This window comes from Pseudorasbora parva, chromosome 3 (genome assembly GCF_024679245.1).
Source record: "Pseudorasbora parva isolate DD20220531a chromosome 3, ASM2467924v1, whole genome shotgun sequence".
Taxonomy (NCBI): domain Eukaryota; kingdom Metazoa; phylum Chordata; class Actinopteri; order Cypriniformes; family Gobionidae; genus Pseudorasbora; species Pseudorasbora parva.
Genome location: NC_090174.1, coordinates 8,800,440 through 8,820,778, shown reverse-complemented (window position 1 = coordinate 8,820,778; position 20,339 = coordinate 8,800,440). Strand labels below are relative to the sequence as shown.

General features: G+C 38.7%; 1 protein-coding gene across 3 annotated transcripts in view; it reads left to right on the top strand.

The window, feature by feature from the left end:
• The window catches only part of akap10 (A kinase (PRKA) anchor protein 10), a 34,217-nt gene that overhangs the window by 1,661 nt on the left and 12,217 nt on the right, over positions 1 to 20,339 (top strand). For all 3 annotated transcript variants that reach the window (XM_067437735.1, XM_067437736.1, XM_067437734.1), the window contains exons 2-6: positions 907 to 954; positions 2,125 to 2,310; positions 9,727 to 10,299; positions 16,137 to 16,235; positions 18,853 to 18,937. In XM_067437735.1, the coding sequence (XP_067293836.1) occupies positions 907 to 954; positions 2,125 to 2,310; positions 9,727 to 10,299; positions 16,137 to 16,235; positions 18,853 to 18,937 (991 nt within the window). The remainder of the gene's footprint in view (positions 1 to 906; positions 955 to 2,124; positions 2,311 to 9,726; positions 10,300 to 16,136; positions 16,236 to 18,852; positions 18,938 to 20,339) is intronic.

Genomic DNA, 20,339 nt, shown 5'->3' with positions numbered 1-20,339 from the left:
CTAAGTGGACCAGGACTAAATGGTTTTTTTTTTTTTATCCAGACCAAATTACAAGTGTGAACACAACACACCCTAAATCTGTCCAGCCGTTCATCCCGAACATTTTCATTAAGAGTAAATATAAAAATCATTATACATTTTCTCCCCTTAACTTTGGTAAGGTAAGCACACAACTGAAAACATTGGAATTCATTGGTCAAAAATACGAGTGGGAATGTTATACATAATAAACCACAAAAATTGATCTGCAGTTTTGTAACTTTACTTAATAAAGAAGACAAATCTTTCCCAGTATTCCTGTTGGCATGACAAAGAGCATATACATGTATCCTGTGACAGTCAGTGCCCTACGGGAAGGAAGAATGCCTTCAGCCCATGTCCTATTTAACAGGAACCTTTTCTTTTTGTTCTCTGTTAGGCAGTCTTGTCATTATACTTTGTTTTCTTCATCCATCAGATATATGCGAGTTAATAACAATATATTTCGAGCACAGCAGAGGATTATGAAATGTTTTAAATGATGTATTACATGCTGCTGCTAATTGTATAGACAAATATCATCCTCACTGTTTTCTTGCACTCCTGCCAACAATGAATGGGATGTTGGAAATGCTTGTCGTTTTGTGCTCTATGATGCTAGTCTGTATGTTTGCCGCTGTTTTTTTTTTTTTTTTTTTTTGCTGACAAACTCTAGCAAGGCCTCACCCCATGCAAATAGGCCAGAAAACATGCAGAGGAAAAACTCAAAAATAAGTGATGTGTGGACTGGTGCAACTGCCTATTTTGCCTATATAATGGGTGTCTGCGACTGGCTCTCAAACAGCTGTTGTGCTAAATAATCTGGTGCATTAGGGCAAGGGATGTTGTAAATTATAAATTATATTTCCTATGTTCTTTATCTCGCAGCTAAAGGAAAGGAACCTGAGAGACCAGCAGATGCCAAAGCTAGCAAAGGTGAGACTCGTGATGGTCCTTTTTCATTATTGTAACTATTGGGATGTTATGATGGGCTGCCATAGAACATGCTAGAATGTAGAACAATAGACCTGGTTAATTTGTATCAAGTTATAGTTTGAGTTCCATGGCATGTGACCTAGTCTGAAAATGTAGTGTCAAAATGTGAGAGACTAAAGGTTCACACCAAGAATAACTGTAAGATACCTATAATGATAACTATATTAGCATCTACACCAGCGGACGGTATTGTTCTGTTTATTCTAAGCCTGTGCTGCAGTTTTGTCATCTGCTGCCTTAAATGCTGGTTGGATTCTGATTAGCTACTGAATAAAAAAAAAGAAAGATAATTGTGACCTTTTTCTCTCACAATTCAGACTTTTCTCTCTCTCAATTGCGAGTCTATATCTCACAATTCTGACATTTTGGAATTGAGAGTTTATATGTCGTAACTCAGGCTTTATAGCTCCCAATTGGAACTTGAAACTTGGAATTGTGAGAAATAGTCAGAATTGCAAGATATAAACTCGCATTTCTGACATTTTTACATACATACGCATACACACTATTCTGTTAACTCTATTAAAATTATAGACTTTTTTTTACTGCCTAATGTGCTTTAGAAAGTTTACATTTGTAGCTGTAGCACTAAAAAGCTTTGCAGGCTTTATAGACTTAAATTAAAGGGATAGTTTGACTTCTACTTCAGCTTTCAAATGCAACCTTCAACTGCACTGCTAATCTTGGTAAGAAATGCTTACCACATGCTGATAAACCTCTACATGTCCTCCCCAGGCTAGTTATTAAAGAGATAGTTCAGCCAAAAATATAAAAATTGTGTTACTTAATCTCTTTTCTTCAGTCTCTTTCTTCTGTTGAACACAAAAGAATATGTTTTGAAAAATGTTGGTGATCAACAAGCTGATAGAACAAACTCACTTACAAACTACTATGGAAGTCAGTGGGCTACATCAACTGTCGGGTTACCAACATTCTTCAAAATATCTTTTGTGTTCAACAGAAGAATTAGTGGAGGACATGTAGAGGTTTATCAGCATGTGGTAAGCATTTCTTACCAAGATTAGCAGTGCTGGTTTGTAGATTAGAAAACCGGAGCAAAATCTAGAATTTTATTGTGTAGTAATGTTCCTTCTGTGTGCCCCTCTCCAGCCCCAGTGTCTCCCCACTCCCCCTCCCTTAGCGGCCGTAATCATCATGCTATCCTGGAGGCGGCGGGACCCAGTCATGTGGCCATCAATGCTATCTCAGCCAACATGGACTCCTTTGCCCGTGGCCGCACTGCTATCCTCAAAAAACAGCCTAGCCACATGGAGGCAGTACACTTCGGAGACTTAGGTACACTAGCCATGAATTATACATACCATTATATGTGACCCCTGCTGGCGAAAGGAGTCGGAATGTGCAAGGGATAATTTCGAGCTACAAGCTAAACAGCTTGAAAAACGTCCGAAAAATTAGTTCATCAAGCCCCCGTCTAGCGATCCCAGTGCTCCAAATAGCAATTAAACATCTAAAAGTTTCTCAGTTTCTGAGAGGAGTGTTTCAAAATATCTGCCATGGCAAGTATTCACGCAAACATTATCTGTTATGTCTTATGTGAACGTTTGGTTAACTGTTGGGGAGAAACATCAGCGCTTTGAGAAGCTTCTTTTAAAGGCGCTATATAAAATAAACGTATTATTATTATTATTAACATCTGATGTGTGAACATTATAGCCTATTAGATCTGTGCATTACAGTAGGTCTTAATATATAGACTGTGTGTTTCTTTAATGTTTGTCAAACAATTGTGGTCTCATGGAAAAAAGTTATTACCAGGGATTTTAAGGAATGGTTGCTTGAGATGATTTTGTTTTGGAAAAGGCAAAATTGCTATGATAGTCTGTGTTACTGGTGTTCAGACTCAACACTGGTTACATCACTTGCACACCCTAGCACCGCCCCCACTGCCGTTTAGATTTTAGATGATCGGGGAAGATTTGGTTTCAATGTGAAATGTAAAAGCGCCTATTTAAGGGAGTTTGTCAGTGTATTGTTTTGTTGTTGTGTTTTTCATTAAAGGGGGGGTGGGGGGTGGGGTTGAAATGCTGTTTCATGCATACTGAGCTTTTTACACTGTTAAAGACTTGGATTACCATCCTAAACATAGACAAAGTTTCAAAAACAAATGTTGGACGTTTGATGGACTATTTCTGTGTCAAAAATACTCCTTCCGGTTTCTCACAAGTTTCAGAGAGTTTTTTTCGAGTATGGCTCGACTTGACGTTAATAGATCGGAAGGTCCTTGTATGGGCCGTACGGGCTTTTCTCCCGGTAGGGTGCGCGCGCGCGCGTGATTAGAGCGAGAGAGGATATGCACGCCCGTAAACACTCTCAGGTGCAGATCAACTCGTCCGTGAACACTTATGTAGCGCGCCACGCTCCACTTTATTCCTATGGTTAACGTCGAGCGACTTCAACGCTTCAGCACAGCATTCCGGGAAGGCAGCGCTGCATTTGAACCGATTTGAACGCAGAAATGACGGGAAGCTTTACAACATGCTTCAGTCGCGTCTCAAAGTGGATCTCCACGCCACTGCTGTCAGGACTTTACCAAATCATACCAAAGAAGTGTGTTTTTGACGGAGCGGTCCCAGCGATAAAGGTTCGGTCCTGCTTTGGAAGATGTCGGTGAGTAAAACTGCTTCAAATGTCTCTGCTATTGGCTATCGTCGCGTGAGTAAACATCAGTAAACGACACGATCGCGTGCTTCCTCATTCAAATGCGCTAAAGGTTACTCCATTGCTGTTCTCTGTATAACGTTACACTAGTCTGACGTGCAAAACCGTTTTGCTTGCTATGCTAAGGTCTAGTCGCATACAATAGTCCATAAACCAAATCATGTCCTCATAAACTGCGAGTAAAGACACACAAATGTTGACAGGCCACTAAATACAGTAACTTACATACCACAGAGACGGACGTCCTGATGTTGCCGTTTCTCCTGTTCGATTTATTTCTGCCTCAGATTTTATTCTGGATCATTATCTGTATTAGCTGAGATAGCCATGGGTTTCTCCACGCTTGAGGACGTCACCGCTTTGTTCGCGATCGTCATTCTTTAGCTCCGCCCACACGATACGCCTCCAGGCGCTCGTTTTTTTCCCCGGAAAGACTCGGTACAGCCCATATTTCTTTTATAAATATAATAAAACTCAAGACTTTTCGGAGATGTGAAGGATGCAATACTACTCTATAGGTACTCAAGATTGACATGAGATTGACTGAAACTGAGTGTTTCACCCCCCCTTTAAGTAAAATAGGCTAATGGACCCACAATTCAAGCAACCCACCCCCGAATTGGCGCTTATTAAAAAACAAAACTAAAATGTCCATGGCTGGACTGTCATCCATTCACGGCCTCACAGAGCACGCATTAACGAACTAGCTGTCACTCACGGTGTGTGAGACATTTTCTCTTCATGCATATGGAAGCTTAACTTTCATAGGAATTAATTGAAAGCACTCGCTTTGCTCCGCTCTGTTATTAATGAAGCTAAGCAGGGCTGAGCCTGGTCAGTACCTGGATGGGAGACCAACTGGGAAAACTGCTGCTGGTAGAGGTGTTAGTGAGGCCAGCAGGGGGCGCTCACCCTGTAGTCTGTGTGGGTCCTAACACCCCAGTATAGTGATGGGGACACTATACTGACAAAGAGCACCGTCCTTCGGATGAGACGTTAAACTGAGGTCCTGACTCCCGTGGTCATTAAAAATTCCAGGATGTCCTTCGGAAAAAGAGTAGCGGTGTAACCCCGGCATCCTGGCCAAATTTGCCCATTGGCCTCTGTCCATCATGGCCTCCTAGTCATCCCTATATCCTGATTGGCTTCATCACTCGGTCACCTCTCCACCAATCAGCTGGTGTGTGGTAAGCGTTCTGGCGCAATATGGCTGCCGTCGCATCATCCAGGTGGATGCTGTACATTGGCGCGCGATGACACACTAGCTCGTCTCTACGCTTCAAAACTGCTATTTGGAATCTTATGGGTGACGTCACGGACACTATGTCCATATTTTCTTTACAGTCTATGGTTGAACCAAGTCCTGAAAAAGTGATGCCAAAACGTTTCGATCACGCCGACATCCATCCTTCATTTGTTAAAGTTGTTGAATGCCATGCTTAAACAGCGTAACTTTTGGCTGGATTACGTCACTTCAGAGTTCCTACTGGCGGTGTGAATGCATCCGGGAAAATGACCTCCAGGGGAACATTTAGTTCTCGGGGGAATGCCCTGATGGCTAGTTCCTATAACTACCCCACGTGAAAGCCCTTATCCTAAACCATTTGTTCTCAAAGCAGCTCTACTTTTTTAACTTAAGCACGTATTGTTAGCAACATTTGATCTATAACTGACTGTTTTGTGCTGAGCATTTCAAATGAAATCTGGTGTGTGTTCACGGCCGAGGGAGCAGGATTTCTCACAGTAGTGAGGGGATTTAGTGAAGCTTTCTGGAGTGTTAGAAATGGTGTTTGCAGTGCACTGGCCTGCTGGATTTGATGTGGAGTGCCGTAATCTCTTAACATTTTTTTAGCTCTGTGATTGGTGGAAACCTGTTCAGACAAGCTCCTCCATTTTAAACGGATACTCTGAATATGTCCATGTCTGTTTGTCTGTTTCTAATGCAAGTGCTTCTTTTCACAATAGGTCTGTCACAACTATTACATAACCACCTGGTTATTATACGATTATATTGCCTCATTGTTTATTTTGCTTGCTAAAAAGTTTCATTTATTGAAAAAATGGTGGTCTGATGAATCCATTAAATTAATATGTCAGCTGTATTGCCAGCACTTTCTGTAAAAATATACATTTTAGATTTAATCTTAAATTTACAGTAACAAGCCATATATTTAAGTAACGGAAATAATTATAATATACCAATTTACTGAATTCTGTTTTTTTACCTTTATAATACACAGGTGAACGCCGCCTGTTAGTGGGAGGGATATATTAGGCAGCAAGTGAACATTTTGTCCACAAAGTTGATGTGTTAGAAGCAGGAAAAATGGGCAAGCTTAATGATTTGAGCAAAAGGCCAAATTGTGATGGCTAGATGACTGGGTCAGAGCATCTCCAAAACTGCAGCTCTTGTGGGGTGTTCCCGGTCTGCAGTGGTCAATCTATCAAAAGTGGTCCAAGGAAGGAACAGTGGTGAACCAGCAACATGGTCATGGGCGGCCAAGGCTCATTGATACTCGTGGGGTGTGAAGGCTGGCCTGTGTGGTCCGATCAAATAGACGAGCTACTGTAGCTCATATTTCTCAAGAAGTTAAAACTGGTTCTGATAGAAAGGTGTCAGGTGCCAGATACCACAGCACACCTTCAGGGGTCTAGTGGAGTCCATTCCTCGACGGGTCAGGACTGTTTTGGCAGCAAAAGGGGGTTGTCTTAAGCAAATATTTAACCCAACCACAGGATGATTAAAACAACCCAATCACTAGGTTAAACCAACCCAACTGCTGGGTTAGTCCATATTTGACCCAACATTGGGTTAAAACAACCCAGCATTTTTTTATGTGTAGGTATGAACTGGAATGACAGTAAAATAATGCAATACACATTAATTTAACAACATAAGATGTAATCCTAATGTACAAAACTGACAAGAAAAACCAAGAAATGAATTTCAATGAAATCCATCAAAAGTGTCAATAGGAATTTTGAGAAATGTTTTTTTCACTGTAATATACAGTATAAGGACTTATTTTTCACTTCCCAAAACTGTACATTTAGAATTGTTTTACTGTAAAATGTCCCATTAGATCTATTACAGTAAGGAAACGTACTGTTAATCAATACCAGGTTGTTGTAGTAGGTTTGGTTGTCATACTAATTGTAGAAGTCATCTTCAGCGTTATCATCTGCCCTCATCTGCCCTATAGAATGTCCTGTCTTTTGTTTTCATGTCCTAACTCCTCCTTTTCATTTAAAGAAATGTAACTATGAAACGCATGTGTTGGCAAACCAGTGTTGCAAGGTGACTTGACACATGCTAAAGACAATGCTTCCAACGTCAAATCTTGATGTGTTGTCTCGCACACAAAGAGCGTTCATATTTTTCCCGCCCTTACCCTTTTTTGCGTTCTGATATTGGGATCCCTGAGTTCACATCCCAACCATCGTCTGGTGTCCTGTGGTGTTGAAAGGTGTGGCCTTCAAAACCATTCAAATGAGGTCACAGCTCTATTATAAGATTTGTTTTGTGTATGTGTTTATTTATGGAACAATGTCTGTGCCACTGCTTTATAAGAACAAATAGAAAGCTGGGTGTGATCTGGAGATGCCATGGGTTTGAGCTGGAGGCATTAAAGGTGTGCTCTGTTAGGTGCTGTTCATATTTTAGGGTATTTAAACCAACATCTAATACTAAGTATTAAGATTAGATAAGCAGTAATTGGGACAAGAATATGGAGACTTAGGGATGGGATCTTTTGACTTAGACCACCTTAGCAACCATTTAGAACACCCCAGCAACGGAACACAATACCAAGGGATCTTTTCTGGGAGTTTTGGACAAGCAAGCATTGCTTTTTTTTAAGTCAATTTTTTAGCTTCATTTTTTTATGTGTAGGGTACTCCATTGATTTAAATGAGAAACATTTGATGCCATACACAGAGATGAAAATGTTACTGTAGCAATGAAATTAGATGTGTTGGTGTATAACCTACCCATTTGTATATGACATAATATAACACACAGGATATAACATGCAGATAGATATAACTACAGTCACAGTTTATTTAAAAGTTACAAATGTTCCAAGTGTTCTGAAACAAAATGATTGATTTGTGTAAGGATCAGACCCAAAAGGCATCCCCGTCTCCATGTACCGTAAAGCTCAGATCCTGTGCACACATTCAGAAGTTGCCGCCAAAAGAAGCTTTCCTCCAGGTTTGATTGTGAAATGTCATTAGCTCTTGTGTGTCTTGTGACAGATTGTTTCATGTTAAGTTAGGGAGATATGACTCTGTGTGTTCACATAGCGGGATCATTTTTGTTCATATATAGATATCTAACGACTTCAGAAGACTTTGATTGCAACACAAGATATTTGTAATATCATTATATTGTTTTTTTCTTCCTTTTTTTCAGTTTTTGCAATACGTTTTTTCGATTTTAAACAAATTTTTTTTTTGCTGCCTAGCCTACCGCAGATTTCATTGCATGCTGGTGTTGAGTTGGGATTTATAAAAAAGAAATTTACAGATTAAACTTTGAAATGCAAGTATTGAATGCAAGTCCGAACTTCGAGGCCTTTGATGGCGTGGCCTTTGAAGTATGTGTCGTTCAAAGGATGCAGCCTCTGAATTGGGACAGCTATAATGTGACAAGTTGAGAGTGAGAACATGTTGGGATCAAGCCTGCAGCACCCCTCTCAGATACTGAAGCTTTCGCGCCTCGATCGCCCCCCGGTGAAACTAAACAATCAAATTACACTTCAAATATTTTTTCCCCAAAGTTAGTTTATGTCACTGAAGACAGTTATCATCACAATGATTTTATTTCAAGTGTTTGTTTTTTAAATAAGTTTAGTTTTAGTTAGTTATCTGATGCTATAAAAACGGGGGGTGTGACGTCATGATTGACAGCTGAGATCGACGGCTTCTCTGAGTGAAGTTGTCACTGAGGAACTAACTGACTTTTTTCTGGATTTTTGGGAGCAGATTAGAGCTTTAGCTTTAATTTCTACATTTCCATGACTGTTTATTTCACACCAACATAATGAATTGTTCTGCATCTGTGAGAGTGTGGGCGGGCTTTTGATATCGCAGCTGTACTTCCTGCTCTCTACTGCGCAACTCCGGTCCCGAAATCGCTACTGCGCAGACTCGGTCCCAAGATGTCAGCGCCATGCTGGCCGCCTGAATGCTTCAAATCTGGCAAGCGGAAACGGATGATGTCGAGTCGTCTATATTTTTTTACAGTCTATGGTTGGGATATTAAAGGAGGCTATGTAGAATTCAAAGCCCCTTGTTTTTAGCGTCACCAGTGGCTGTTAAATAAACTGCAGCCAGCACCTTACAAATGCTGATCAAACCTGCTAGATCCAACAAAAATGTTATTCTTACCTACTAGCCTGTTGCTTAGTTTATTATATTTAGCTGACTAAATATCATTTATCATTTATAGTGAATAGGCTACATGGTATCAATGGAATCTGGGAAAATTGAGTGCCAATCACAGAGCCGATCACAATAAACAAAAGCTTGTTGGCGATTTAGAACAATAGACTGTAAAAAAAAAAAGATGGATGACACTTCTTCACTGTCTTTCATTAAAGAAAAGTAAAGCCACCAATGTCCGAATATAGCGGTGACATCTGTTTTGGGACCTGCGTTTGATTGATTGATTGATATCAAAGCCCCGCCCACACTCCTGCAGTATCTGTTAGTACAGTTTACTGCAGAACAACAGTCATGGTAATGTAGAAAATAAAGCTAAAGCTCCAAGAAAATTTTTTAAAAAATCAGTTGGGGCCTCAGTGACTACTTCACTCAGAGAAGCTGTCAGTCATGACGTCACACCCCCATTTTTATAGCACTACATATATAATGCTCCTTCACATAAAAATCATTCTAATCATTCCTGGGATGTCTGGCAATGTCTCATTTTTCACGCTTCATTGGCAACAAAAAGTGATTGACAAAGATAATGATAAAGAAACATGGTTTGTGTGGTTAAAATGTTTTTTTTGTTTTTGTTTTCAGGTCGCTCCAGTGTCAATTACCACCTTCAAGAGACTCGCTCTCGGCTTTCTAAAACCGTAGACCAGATCCTGCGAGATAATGTGGCCATGCCGTACTTTATTCAGTTTATGGAGACCCGCTCAGCTGAGCACCTGGTCCGCTTCTGGCTTGAGGCTGAGAGCTTTCGGTCCACCAGCTGGTCGAGGGTCAGGGCACACAGCCTCAACTCAGTCAAACACAGCACCTTGGCTGAGCCCGCGGCTGCTCTGGGATCTCCCGAATCCCCAGACTCCCCAGACGACCCCAGCAGGCCCACAGCTCTGGACGAGGGAGATGAAGAGGACCCCTTCTCCTCCCGGACTTCCTCCAGACCTCACACCCCCAGCCCTCAGGACATTAACTCTCACACTGGGGCTCTTATGGGCCACCGGAACTCTGTTAGCTCAGAGGGGGCAGCCCGGCCTGGGACTCCCCACCTGCAGTCCACCCTAAGATCAGAAACGCCCACCAGACAGCCCTCCTCCAGGACAGGCACTCCAGTTAAAGGCCAGTCTGCTGGTGGCCTCCGTGAGCTCTCTGATAAACTTATGAAAAGTGAGTAGCAATGATGGTAATCTCAAGTTTTGTGTTTTTGTTTTGACATTATTCCTGCACTGAATCCCTCCAGCTATGGACCATAACTATAACGATAATGTTAAAGATACACTACCGGTCAAACGTTTTAGAACAGTAAGGTTTTTAAAGATGCTTCTTCTGCTCACCAAGGCTACATTTATGTTATTAGAAATACAAAAAAAAGCTGTAATATTGTGAAATAATATTAAAATATAAAATAACTGTTTTCTATTTGAATATATTTTAAAATGTCATTTAAAATTCAGCAAAGCTGAATTTTGAGTGACATTACTCCAGTCTTTAGTGTCACATGATCCTTCACAAATCATTCTAATACGATGATAAAAACATTTATGATTATTATGAAAAAGTGAAAAGGTTGTGTAATTTTTTTTTGAATAGTGAATAGAAAGTTCCAAAGAACAACATTTATCTGAAATAAAAAGAACATTTGTAACATTGTACTACTATTTAAATGTTTTGAGTCGGTAAGATTATTATTATTATTATTTTTTGGGAAAGAACTTAAAGAAATGAATACATTTATTTAGCAGGGATGCATTCAATTGATCAAGTGACAGTATAGACATGCTTTATATTTCAGATAAATGCTGTTCTTTTGAACTTCTACTCATCAAAGAATCCTAAAAAAAATGTACACAACTTTTTTAACATTGATAATAATCATAAATGTTTCTTGAGCTGTAAATCATCATATTAGAATGATTTCTGAAGGATCATGTGACACTAAAGACGAGTAATGATGCTAAAAATTCAGCTTTGCACAGAAATAAATGACATTTTAAAATATATTCAAATAGAAAACAGTATTTTGAGTAATGACACTCAAAATTCAAAATATACTGAAATAATAATAATAATATTTCATAATATTACAGCTTTTTTTATATTTCTAATACCATAAATGCAGCCTTGGTGAGCAGAAGAGACTTCTTTAAAAAATCTTACCGTTCTAAAACGTTTGACCCTACCGGTATAATTAGGGTCAAAGGGTTACATTTTTTGTATAGTTCTAAAAAGTCCACACTATAACGATAACGACACAGAAACTATATCGTTGGAATCACTTTCAGAAGGATTTTTTTTCCAGCTGATGAACGATAAAAACAGTGACAATCAATCAAAATCCATCCTGCTTTTAAGAGCTCGAGCATTTAAAGCAGCAGGCGACAACTGCAGCACATGTTTAGAATAAACAGAAAAATGCTGCATTGGTTTGGATGCCTAATAATGTTATCTTTATAGTTATTATCACTATAGTTATATATTATTATTATAGTTATCGTTATAGTTATTGGTATTGGTGTGAACCGGCCTTAAAGAGACTGTTCACCCAGCCTTTATTAACCCACTGGAGTTGCATAGAACAGTTATATGATGGAGAGATGCACTTTATAGACTTCATAAACGAGACAACAATACACCGCCATTATAATGCTTGGATTAGCCAGGACTCTTTAAAGGTCCCGTTCTTCGCGTGTTTTCAAAGCTTTGATTATGTTTACAGTGTGCAATATAACATGAGTTCATGTTTCGCGTGTAAAAAAACTGTATTTTTCACACAATTTACTTATCTGTACAGCGCTGTTTCCTCTGTCCTAAAAACGGCCTGATGATTTCCTTGTTCTATGAAGTCCCTCCTTTAGAAACATGTAACAAGTTCTGATTGGGCCAGCGCTTCCCGTGTTGTGATTGGACAGCAGCTTAGCGCACTTTGCCCGGAAAGGTCCCGCCTCTTACCATAACGGGGAGATGCAAGCGCTGAATGCGCGCTCTTCTCCACGTGGGAGAGCAACAAGACCACGGCCTCTATTTTGTGTGTTCTTGTGGGCGGAGGGTTAGTCAACAAACGGTTCTAGTGATGTCATTACATCCCTGCACTTCCTGCTGTAGTCCAAACCGGCCGTTCGCTGTAGGCTTTGAAAGTGAAATTCTGTTAAATAAAATATCTCGCTTGGCATTGAACTTTGAGCTTTATAATTTTACAGGTATTATTTATGCTCTAACAGCAACATTACACACTAACTAAAGTTTGAAAGATGGAATCGCGAAGAACGGGACCTTTAAATATAACTCTGATTGTATTTGTCTGAAAGAAGAATGTCATATACACCTAGGATGACTTGAGGGTGAGTAAATCATGGGATAGTTTTCATTTTTGGGTGAACTATCACTTTAAGAGAACATTGCTCAAGTAGCATGTTCTGTGGTATGCTTTTGATTACCACATACACACCACATATCCTTTCCTCAATTAAAGGAATATGGTATGAATGTGTGTGAATCAATGTTATCTGGACATACTGCATCCGGCATGTTTTCACCTATATTCATTAATCCTCTCCTGTGGCTTCATGGGATAGTAAAGTGTCCATTGAATGTACACTTCAGAATCTCACCAGAAGTAGTGGGTCATCTGGGGACTTTTCACTGCCGTTTTATGAATACTATGTATTCAGAAATACTACTCTGTTGGTGTACTGTTTTTCTCCTACTATATAGTAGGAAAGTATTTGTTTTCGGACACAGCATATGTGTTATTATCATAATTCCTTTGCTTTCCAGGTAGTTATGTCACATCCCTTCCCGGTATCCTGTCATGGACACAGAGCAAAACTGTGTGTGAAACTACTTAACAAAATAAAACTTCATATATCACGATTATAGTGCTAAGAACGATCATGATTATCAACATTATCGCAGTTTTGTTAAAATTAAATGAAAGTGTTCAAAAAGAACAGATGCACACACTGAAAACATTTCAATAAGTTTTATATTAGAAAAATATACTCACTTTTTAAGCAAAATTCTATTCTGTCGGATTTCCTTCCTTATAATGACCGTTGTCTATATAGCAGCGCATTATAACACAGCGCACATCCACATATCACAATGGACACATTCTTCAGTTTCATTTAAATGCAACTTGCGGTCTTGTGTCTCTGTTTTTAATTGTATTTAAAATTAAATCAGAGGACTTTCCTATTATAGTACTATAATATTGTTGTGATCATCTTGTCTGGACGATTGTTTTGTACATTGTTCTGAATGGATTTATACACTGGTGAGATTTAAAACATTAATCTCAATTCAATATGTCCCTGTAATTATTAATGTGGTAAAAAAAACATATATGTGTAATAATTGTACAATTAATATATATTATTATCCCTTAAATGTCACCCTTTATAGTCTCGTCTGAACTTTTTTGTTCGTCTTTGCCTCAAAGCCACTTGCTACAAACTTTTCTTCGCGGAAGCTTCACGTTAATTTCAAGTGAGTGAGACAAAATATTTTAATACAACATTGTGTCCACTTATTTCCCAGATGTACAGTGCATCCGGAAAGTATTCACAGCACTTTACTTTTTCCACATTTTATGTTAGTCTTATTCCAAAATGGATTCAATATTTTTCACCCTCAATTCTACAAACAATACCCCATAATGACAACGTGAAAGAAGTTTGTTTAAAATCTTTGAAAATGTATTAAAAAAAATTATTTACATAAGTATTCACAGCCTTTGCTTCAACTTTGTTGAAGCACCTTTGTTACCAATTACAGCCTCAAGTCTTTTGAATAAGATGCTGCAAGCTTGGCACACCTATTTTTGGGCAGTTTTTCTCATTCTTCTTTGCAGGACCTCTCAAGCTCCATCAGGTTGGATGGGGAGCGTCAGTGCACAGCAATTTGTAGATCTCTTCAGAGATGTTCAGTCGTGTTCAAGTCTGGGCTCTGGTTGGGCCACTCAAGCACATTCACATTCATGTCCCGTAGACACCCCTTTGTTATATTGGCTGTGTGCTTATGGTCATTGACCTGTTGGAAGATGAACCTTCACCCCAGTCTGAGGTCTAAAACTTTTTTGTCTCTGTACATTGCTGCATTCATCTTTCCATCGATCCTGACTATTCTCCCAGTTCCTGCTGCTGATAAACATCCCCCACAGCATGATGCTGCCACCACCATGCTTTACTGTAGAGATGGTTTTAGCCAGGTGATGTTTCCTCCAGACATGGCGCTTGCCATTAAAACAAAGTGCCTTTTGGCAAACTCTGGGCAGCCTTTCACTGAGGAGTGGCTTCCGTCTGGCCACTGTAACATACAGGTCTGGTTGATGGAGTACTGCAGAGATTTTAGTCTAAATTTTTAACAGATGATGAACACATGTAATTTAGGCTTTTATTCACCCAAGCATTCATCAACACACATCAGTTGTGGTAAACTGAAGCTAAAGCATGTTCGCTTGACATGTGAGAACCAATGAGGTTCATTCTTGTGTTGCGCAGCATGATTGAGCTTCTGCTAGCACCAATGAGGTTTGTTCTCATGTGTCAAGCAGGTTTGGTTGAGCTTCTGTTTATGTTCACTGATCAGTGTTTAAATGTGAATAAAAGCCTACATTCCATCAGTTCATCATATAAAGCGATTGAGTCTCTTCAGAAGATTTGGACTTAACTGCTCAATTCATGTGGATTAGTGTTACGATCTTTTTATGAACTTTTTGAAGCATCGAAGTGGTAGTTGGACATTTCATCAAAAATAACTTAATTTGTGTTCCTTTTTGTTAAATAATATATATATATATATATATATATATATATATATAATTTTTTTTTTTAATGGTTACATTAATCATGTTTGTTATATAACTTTTTATTAAAGTGGAAATCACTTTAGTAATTAATGTAAACTTGACCGACTGCTTCAGTTCCACTTTAAAACTGCTACAGGGTTTGTCGTATTCATTACTAATTTTGCAAAAACTGCACCCTAAACTTTAGTTTAAACAGAGCATTCCTTAATATCCTTAGGAATTATGGCAATTGTGCTTAACCCCAATGAGTTTTTCATGGTTAGTGGCTTTTTACCATTACAACATATTCATTTCGTATCAGACGATGACTTTTAATACCAATGCAACATTGGTTTTATTGAGCAGGCTTGGTAAATGATCCCATTTAGCATCTTGGCAGTAGACTACAATGAACAGAAGTAAGGAGCTGAGTATTCATTTATGGCTAATACAAAGAAGCTCCAAGCTGTAAAAGCGGTGAATGGAAAAAGTCAGTTGAGCCGAAACGCATCAAATCAGCTTAGACGGGGAGTCAGATCCTATCAACCCGTGCCTTCTGCACCGAGAGTATTCAGTGTCTTAAAAGTGAACACGTCTTTGTCCACTTCATTGCATTTTATAAGGCTGGCTTTTCTGAACGCCTCATAGGGCTTTTATGAAAAGCACTTCAACATTTAAACATGCTCTGATGAGGTTCCTTATCTGACAGACACTCATTAAGCCTAAACATTTTCTACACGGTTTTTAAAAAGTCTTACTCCTGATGGCTTATGTATATGAATGTATGTGTGTGTGTGTGCATGTGGATACTTGTATATGTGTATATATATGCACAGTGGTGCACTTGAAACTTGTTTATACATGAACATATATACTTCTGTAAAAGATTTAGTTTTTATGATGTCTCTGACAAACATGCTCTTCAGTGTGAAATATGCACATCCTGTATTTGAGTTTGATATTAATGTTTAACAAGGTGTAGACGTAAGATTTGTCCCTAGGCCGTTGCTCTAACTGCACTAGTCATTTGTTTGATTAATAGTGACACTTAAGTGCGCATGAGGCTTTGATGAATAGCCATGGTTGAAATGTGAATTATTATAGTTCTGTGAAAAGGTATGTTAAATTTGATGAAAAGGTTTTTGCTGTGGATTGAGTCTATGTCCTTCATTTTTCCTTTCTATCCATTTTCAATTTCCACATATTTTTTTGTTTGTAGGTATAGAGAGGGATGCCGTTAACATTTTCACCAAGTACATATCTCCAGATGCTGCTAGGCCTATTCCCATCACTGAACAGATACGCAACGACATTGTGGGTAAGAGAATTCCTTATCACAATGACCTCTGTATTTAATGACGGCTTATGAAGTACTCCAATGGTTCTTTTCCCCTGTGTTTGGACAAGATAATTATATTTAAAGGAGATACTGTGATTTAATAAATGAGTGCCTGGTTTTATAGATTCTTCCTCGCTTGTCATTACATACCTTATTTTAATTTAAGTACATTTAAATTGCAAATTCTCACAATGACTCTCCTTGATTGGTTGGAATGGACTTAAACTTTTTTATAAGGATTTCTGTTAGGGGATACTTAGGGCTGGACAATAATTCAATATCAATATATATCGCGATATAATTTTTTTCAATAACGGTGATATGATTTTTAAACACATTTCCGATATTTCGATAAATATATTACAGCATTCCTCACTGACTGACGTTCAGGGGGGACATTCTAAAACGCTTAACGTGAAAAACGCTTAACGTGAAAAACGCTTAACGTGGCTTAATGCACTAAGACAGTGTTAAAAACACACCAAACTCAGGAAATATCATATTAATGAAGTATACTATGCACAAAAAATCAGATGAGTCCAGAATATGAACGCAACGCCTTTTATTACACGTTAAGTGTTTTTCTTCCATAGAAAACCATTATAAGAAAAGGCTTAACGTGGCTTAATGCACTAAGACAGTGTGAAAAACACACCAAACTCAGGAAATATCATATTAATGAAGTATACCATGCACAAAAAATCAGATGAGTCCAGAATAATATGATATTTCCTGAGTTTGGTGTGTTTTTAACACTGTCTTAGTGCATTAAGCCACGTTAAGCGTTTTCTTATAATGGTTTTCTATGGGAGAAAAACACTTAACGTGTAATAAAACGCGTTGCGTTCATATTCTGGACTCATCTGATTTTTTGTGCATAGTATACTTAATTAATATGATATTTCCTGAGTTTGGTGTGTTTTTAACACTGTCTTAGTACATTAAGCCACGTTAAGCGTTTTTCACGTTAAGCGTTTTAGAATGTCCCGTTCAGGGCGCAGCCGTCAGAAAGAGCAGAACATGATTGGCTACTTGCGCAATGACGTACACCACAGTAACGCAGCCAGTGCTCAGCAGTAGTAGGCTGATTGATCCAACGCAGCAAGTTTTACTTTTAGCTACAAAAAGAGTTTCCCTGACCGCAACACAAATGTAACTGAACGAACTTCCACAAGTAAGGAGAAAGAAATAGTTGATAAGAGAAGAAAGACTAACGTTAATTCAGTGGGGTGGAAGTGGTTCGGCGTGTCCCCCGCACTTTTAATAAAGTGTATTTTCATCCCCCGCACTTTTACTGGGTCTCACCGGTCCTAGTCGACCCGCTCCGAGCGGGATTCCAAACGGCGTTACCTGGAGCGAGGGCGGGCAATTTAACAGGGACGCTAAAGACCGCTTTCTCTAACCTCGGTTGATTGCGCGCTTCTTGAGGGCAAGTGTATACATAGAAACCAACGTGAATACATCAAGATTTAATTTCAGAGACAAAAAATTATCTATGCATGACGTGTCATTTTATTCGTATCTAAATATGAGGAGGACGCTCTCTCACAGAAAGTCCAAAAGCGGATTCGTAGAACTAACGTTACTGTCACGCTGGAGCTGCAGCTGAAGGACAACGTTACATATACATACAAATCGTTATGAGCTGAAAGGTGACGATCGACAGTCAGACGATTGCGACAATATATGAAAGCAATGAAGGAGCATCATGAGCAACAAAACTGTTTTCAACACTGATAATAATCATAAATGTTTGTTGAGCATCAAATCCTAATATGAGAATGATGAGTGACACTGAAGACTGGAGTAATGATGATAAATTCAGCTTTGATCACAGAAATAAATGACACTTTACTATATATTCACGTAGTGAACAGATGATGTAGATCAGAATAATATTTCACTGTATTACGTTGTTTACTGCATTTTTAATTAAATTAATGCAGTATTAAATATATGCTATAATTTTGCATAAATGGAAAATAGAGCGCTATATGAATTGTTCTTCACTGAAATTTAAAACTTATTCCTTATTGAGAAAATGCTCAATAAACTGCGTCTGCGGCATAGGAGCACTGTACGCTGTGAAGCAGATCCACCATCTGAAGCAGATCCATCCGCTATATTCTGAGTCAGGCTGAATCCAGGCTGAAGCACTTTTGTTTAATCTATATTAAGAATAATATAATCAGCCTATGTTATAGTTTAAACTTAAAGATATTAATATTAATAAAGTGAGAGTCTTATGTTTATTTGATGTTGATTTCACATTTCTTTTTCATATAAAGGCTAAATACAAATAAAAGGTGAACATTAATTTATTTGTACTGGTTTTATTTCTAAAATATTATATAGTTTTATAGGAGGACTATTCATAGACTTGGCCAATACATTTTTCAGAAGTTTGTAGGTACAGACATCCTATGTGGCAGTTCTTAGTAGTTTTTTCTAAAGCTTTTATATAGTTCATATCGATATCGGAATTATATCGTATCGACCGAAATTAAGAAAAATATCGTGATATGAATTTTGGCCATATCGTCCAGCCCTAGGGATACTATAGATCTAACCTTTTTTTTTCTTTTACTTTTGCCAGCAAAAATCTGTGGTGAGGACGGACAGGTGGACCCAAACTGCTTTGTCATTGCACAATCTGTTGTGTTCTCCATCATTGAACAACAGTAAGTTATTTCATTCTGTTCCTGTCCTTGACAATTATTGCTCTTGTATCTGTAGAAGTGTAAATTTTTCAGTTTTTATTTACATACAATGCACTCAAGAGATGAACTGTGTTGGCATTTATACAGATGTATTTGGCGGTTCATGTCATTAAGTGTTTTTAATTCTTTCCCGGCCAGCGTTGTAGAAAAAAATTGCCAGCCAGCGCCAGCATTTTTGACCATTTTCACAAAAGTTATATGGCCTACAGAATATTTAGTTGTATAAATATGTGAACAGGCAATATATCAAAAGAAAGAACTGGCCCTCTGCTTTTAAACCAATTTTTTTTTCCAGTTTCATTCGTTCATTTTTTTTTTCAACATTTGAATGTGGGTAAGTTTTATTTAATTTAAAAAAAAAAGAAACGTTGAACATGTCTACGTCAGACTACGTTAGATTTAGAATGATGATCAAAACAGATGGAGTACATCAAGTCCCTCAGATGGAGTTCATTAACACCCCCCCAAAGTTTCACAGTCCTATAGCTCGTCCTGGGTCGACTTTTCATTCGGTAACATTAGGTATTTTTGATTTATATGCTGTTTAATGATGATGAACGCCTAATTTTATATATGTGCTATTGCTTGTTTCTGCTTCTTCTTCACCTGTGTTTTGATCCGGAGATTCTGTACTAGAAGCAGGGTTACCAGGTTGTCACAGGAAAACCAGCCCAATTGCAACTCAAAACTAGCCCAAAACAGGCCCAACACTGACTAAAAGATGCGTAACAGCGCCCCCTTACCATATAACTTTGCCAGAATATGCTGTCAATGGCAGCGAAAGCGAGTTAAGTGAGTGACAGTCACACACTGTGTGAAGTATTATACTGAATTAGCTTTAAAAATGTCTCTATATATCTAGTTCAGTCACAAAACTCTAGATCATTGGTATTTAACCCTGCTTCTGGAGGCCCAATGCCCTACAAGTTTGTATCCAAACTGCGTCAGCTTGTGATTTTCAAGCAATCCTGGAGAGATTGATTAGCTGATTCATGTGTTTTTGAGTAAGGTTGGAGCTAACCTATGCAGGAACAGTGGGCCTCCAGGAGCAGGGTTTAAGACTGGCACAGGCTGTGGAGAGCAGTCACATAATTTACTACAAGCTGATTGGCCTCTTGGTCAGCATTTAATTGGTTCAGTGTTCGCTGTAAGCTGGTCCTGCAGCGCGCACTGAAAACCATCACCGCCCCCCTGCTCCACCTGCCTAGATCTGCTACGGGATTTATGCATGTCTATTCATGCAGCAACAGCAAATCTTACATGCTCACAGCATGTTTTTCTGTGTATCTGTTGGCAGTAACAAGTCCATACTTACTCTGCAACAGCATGTGTAGATCTAGTCCGCCAAGACCAAATACATTAA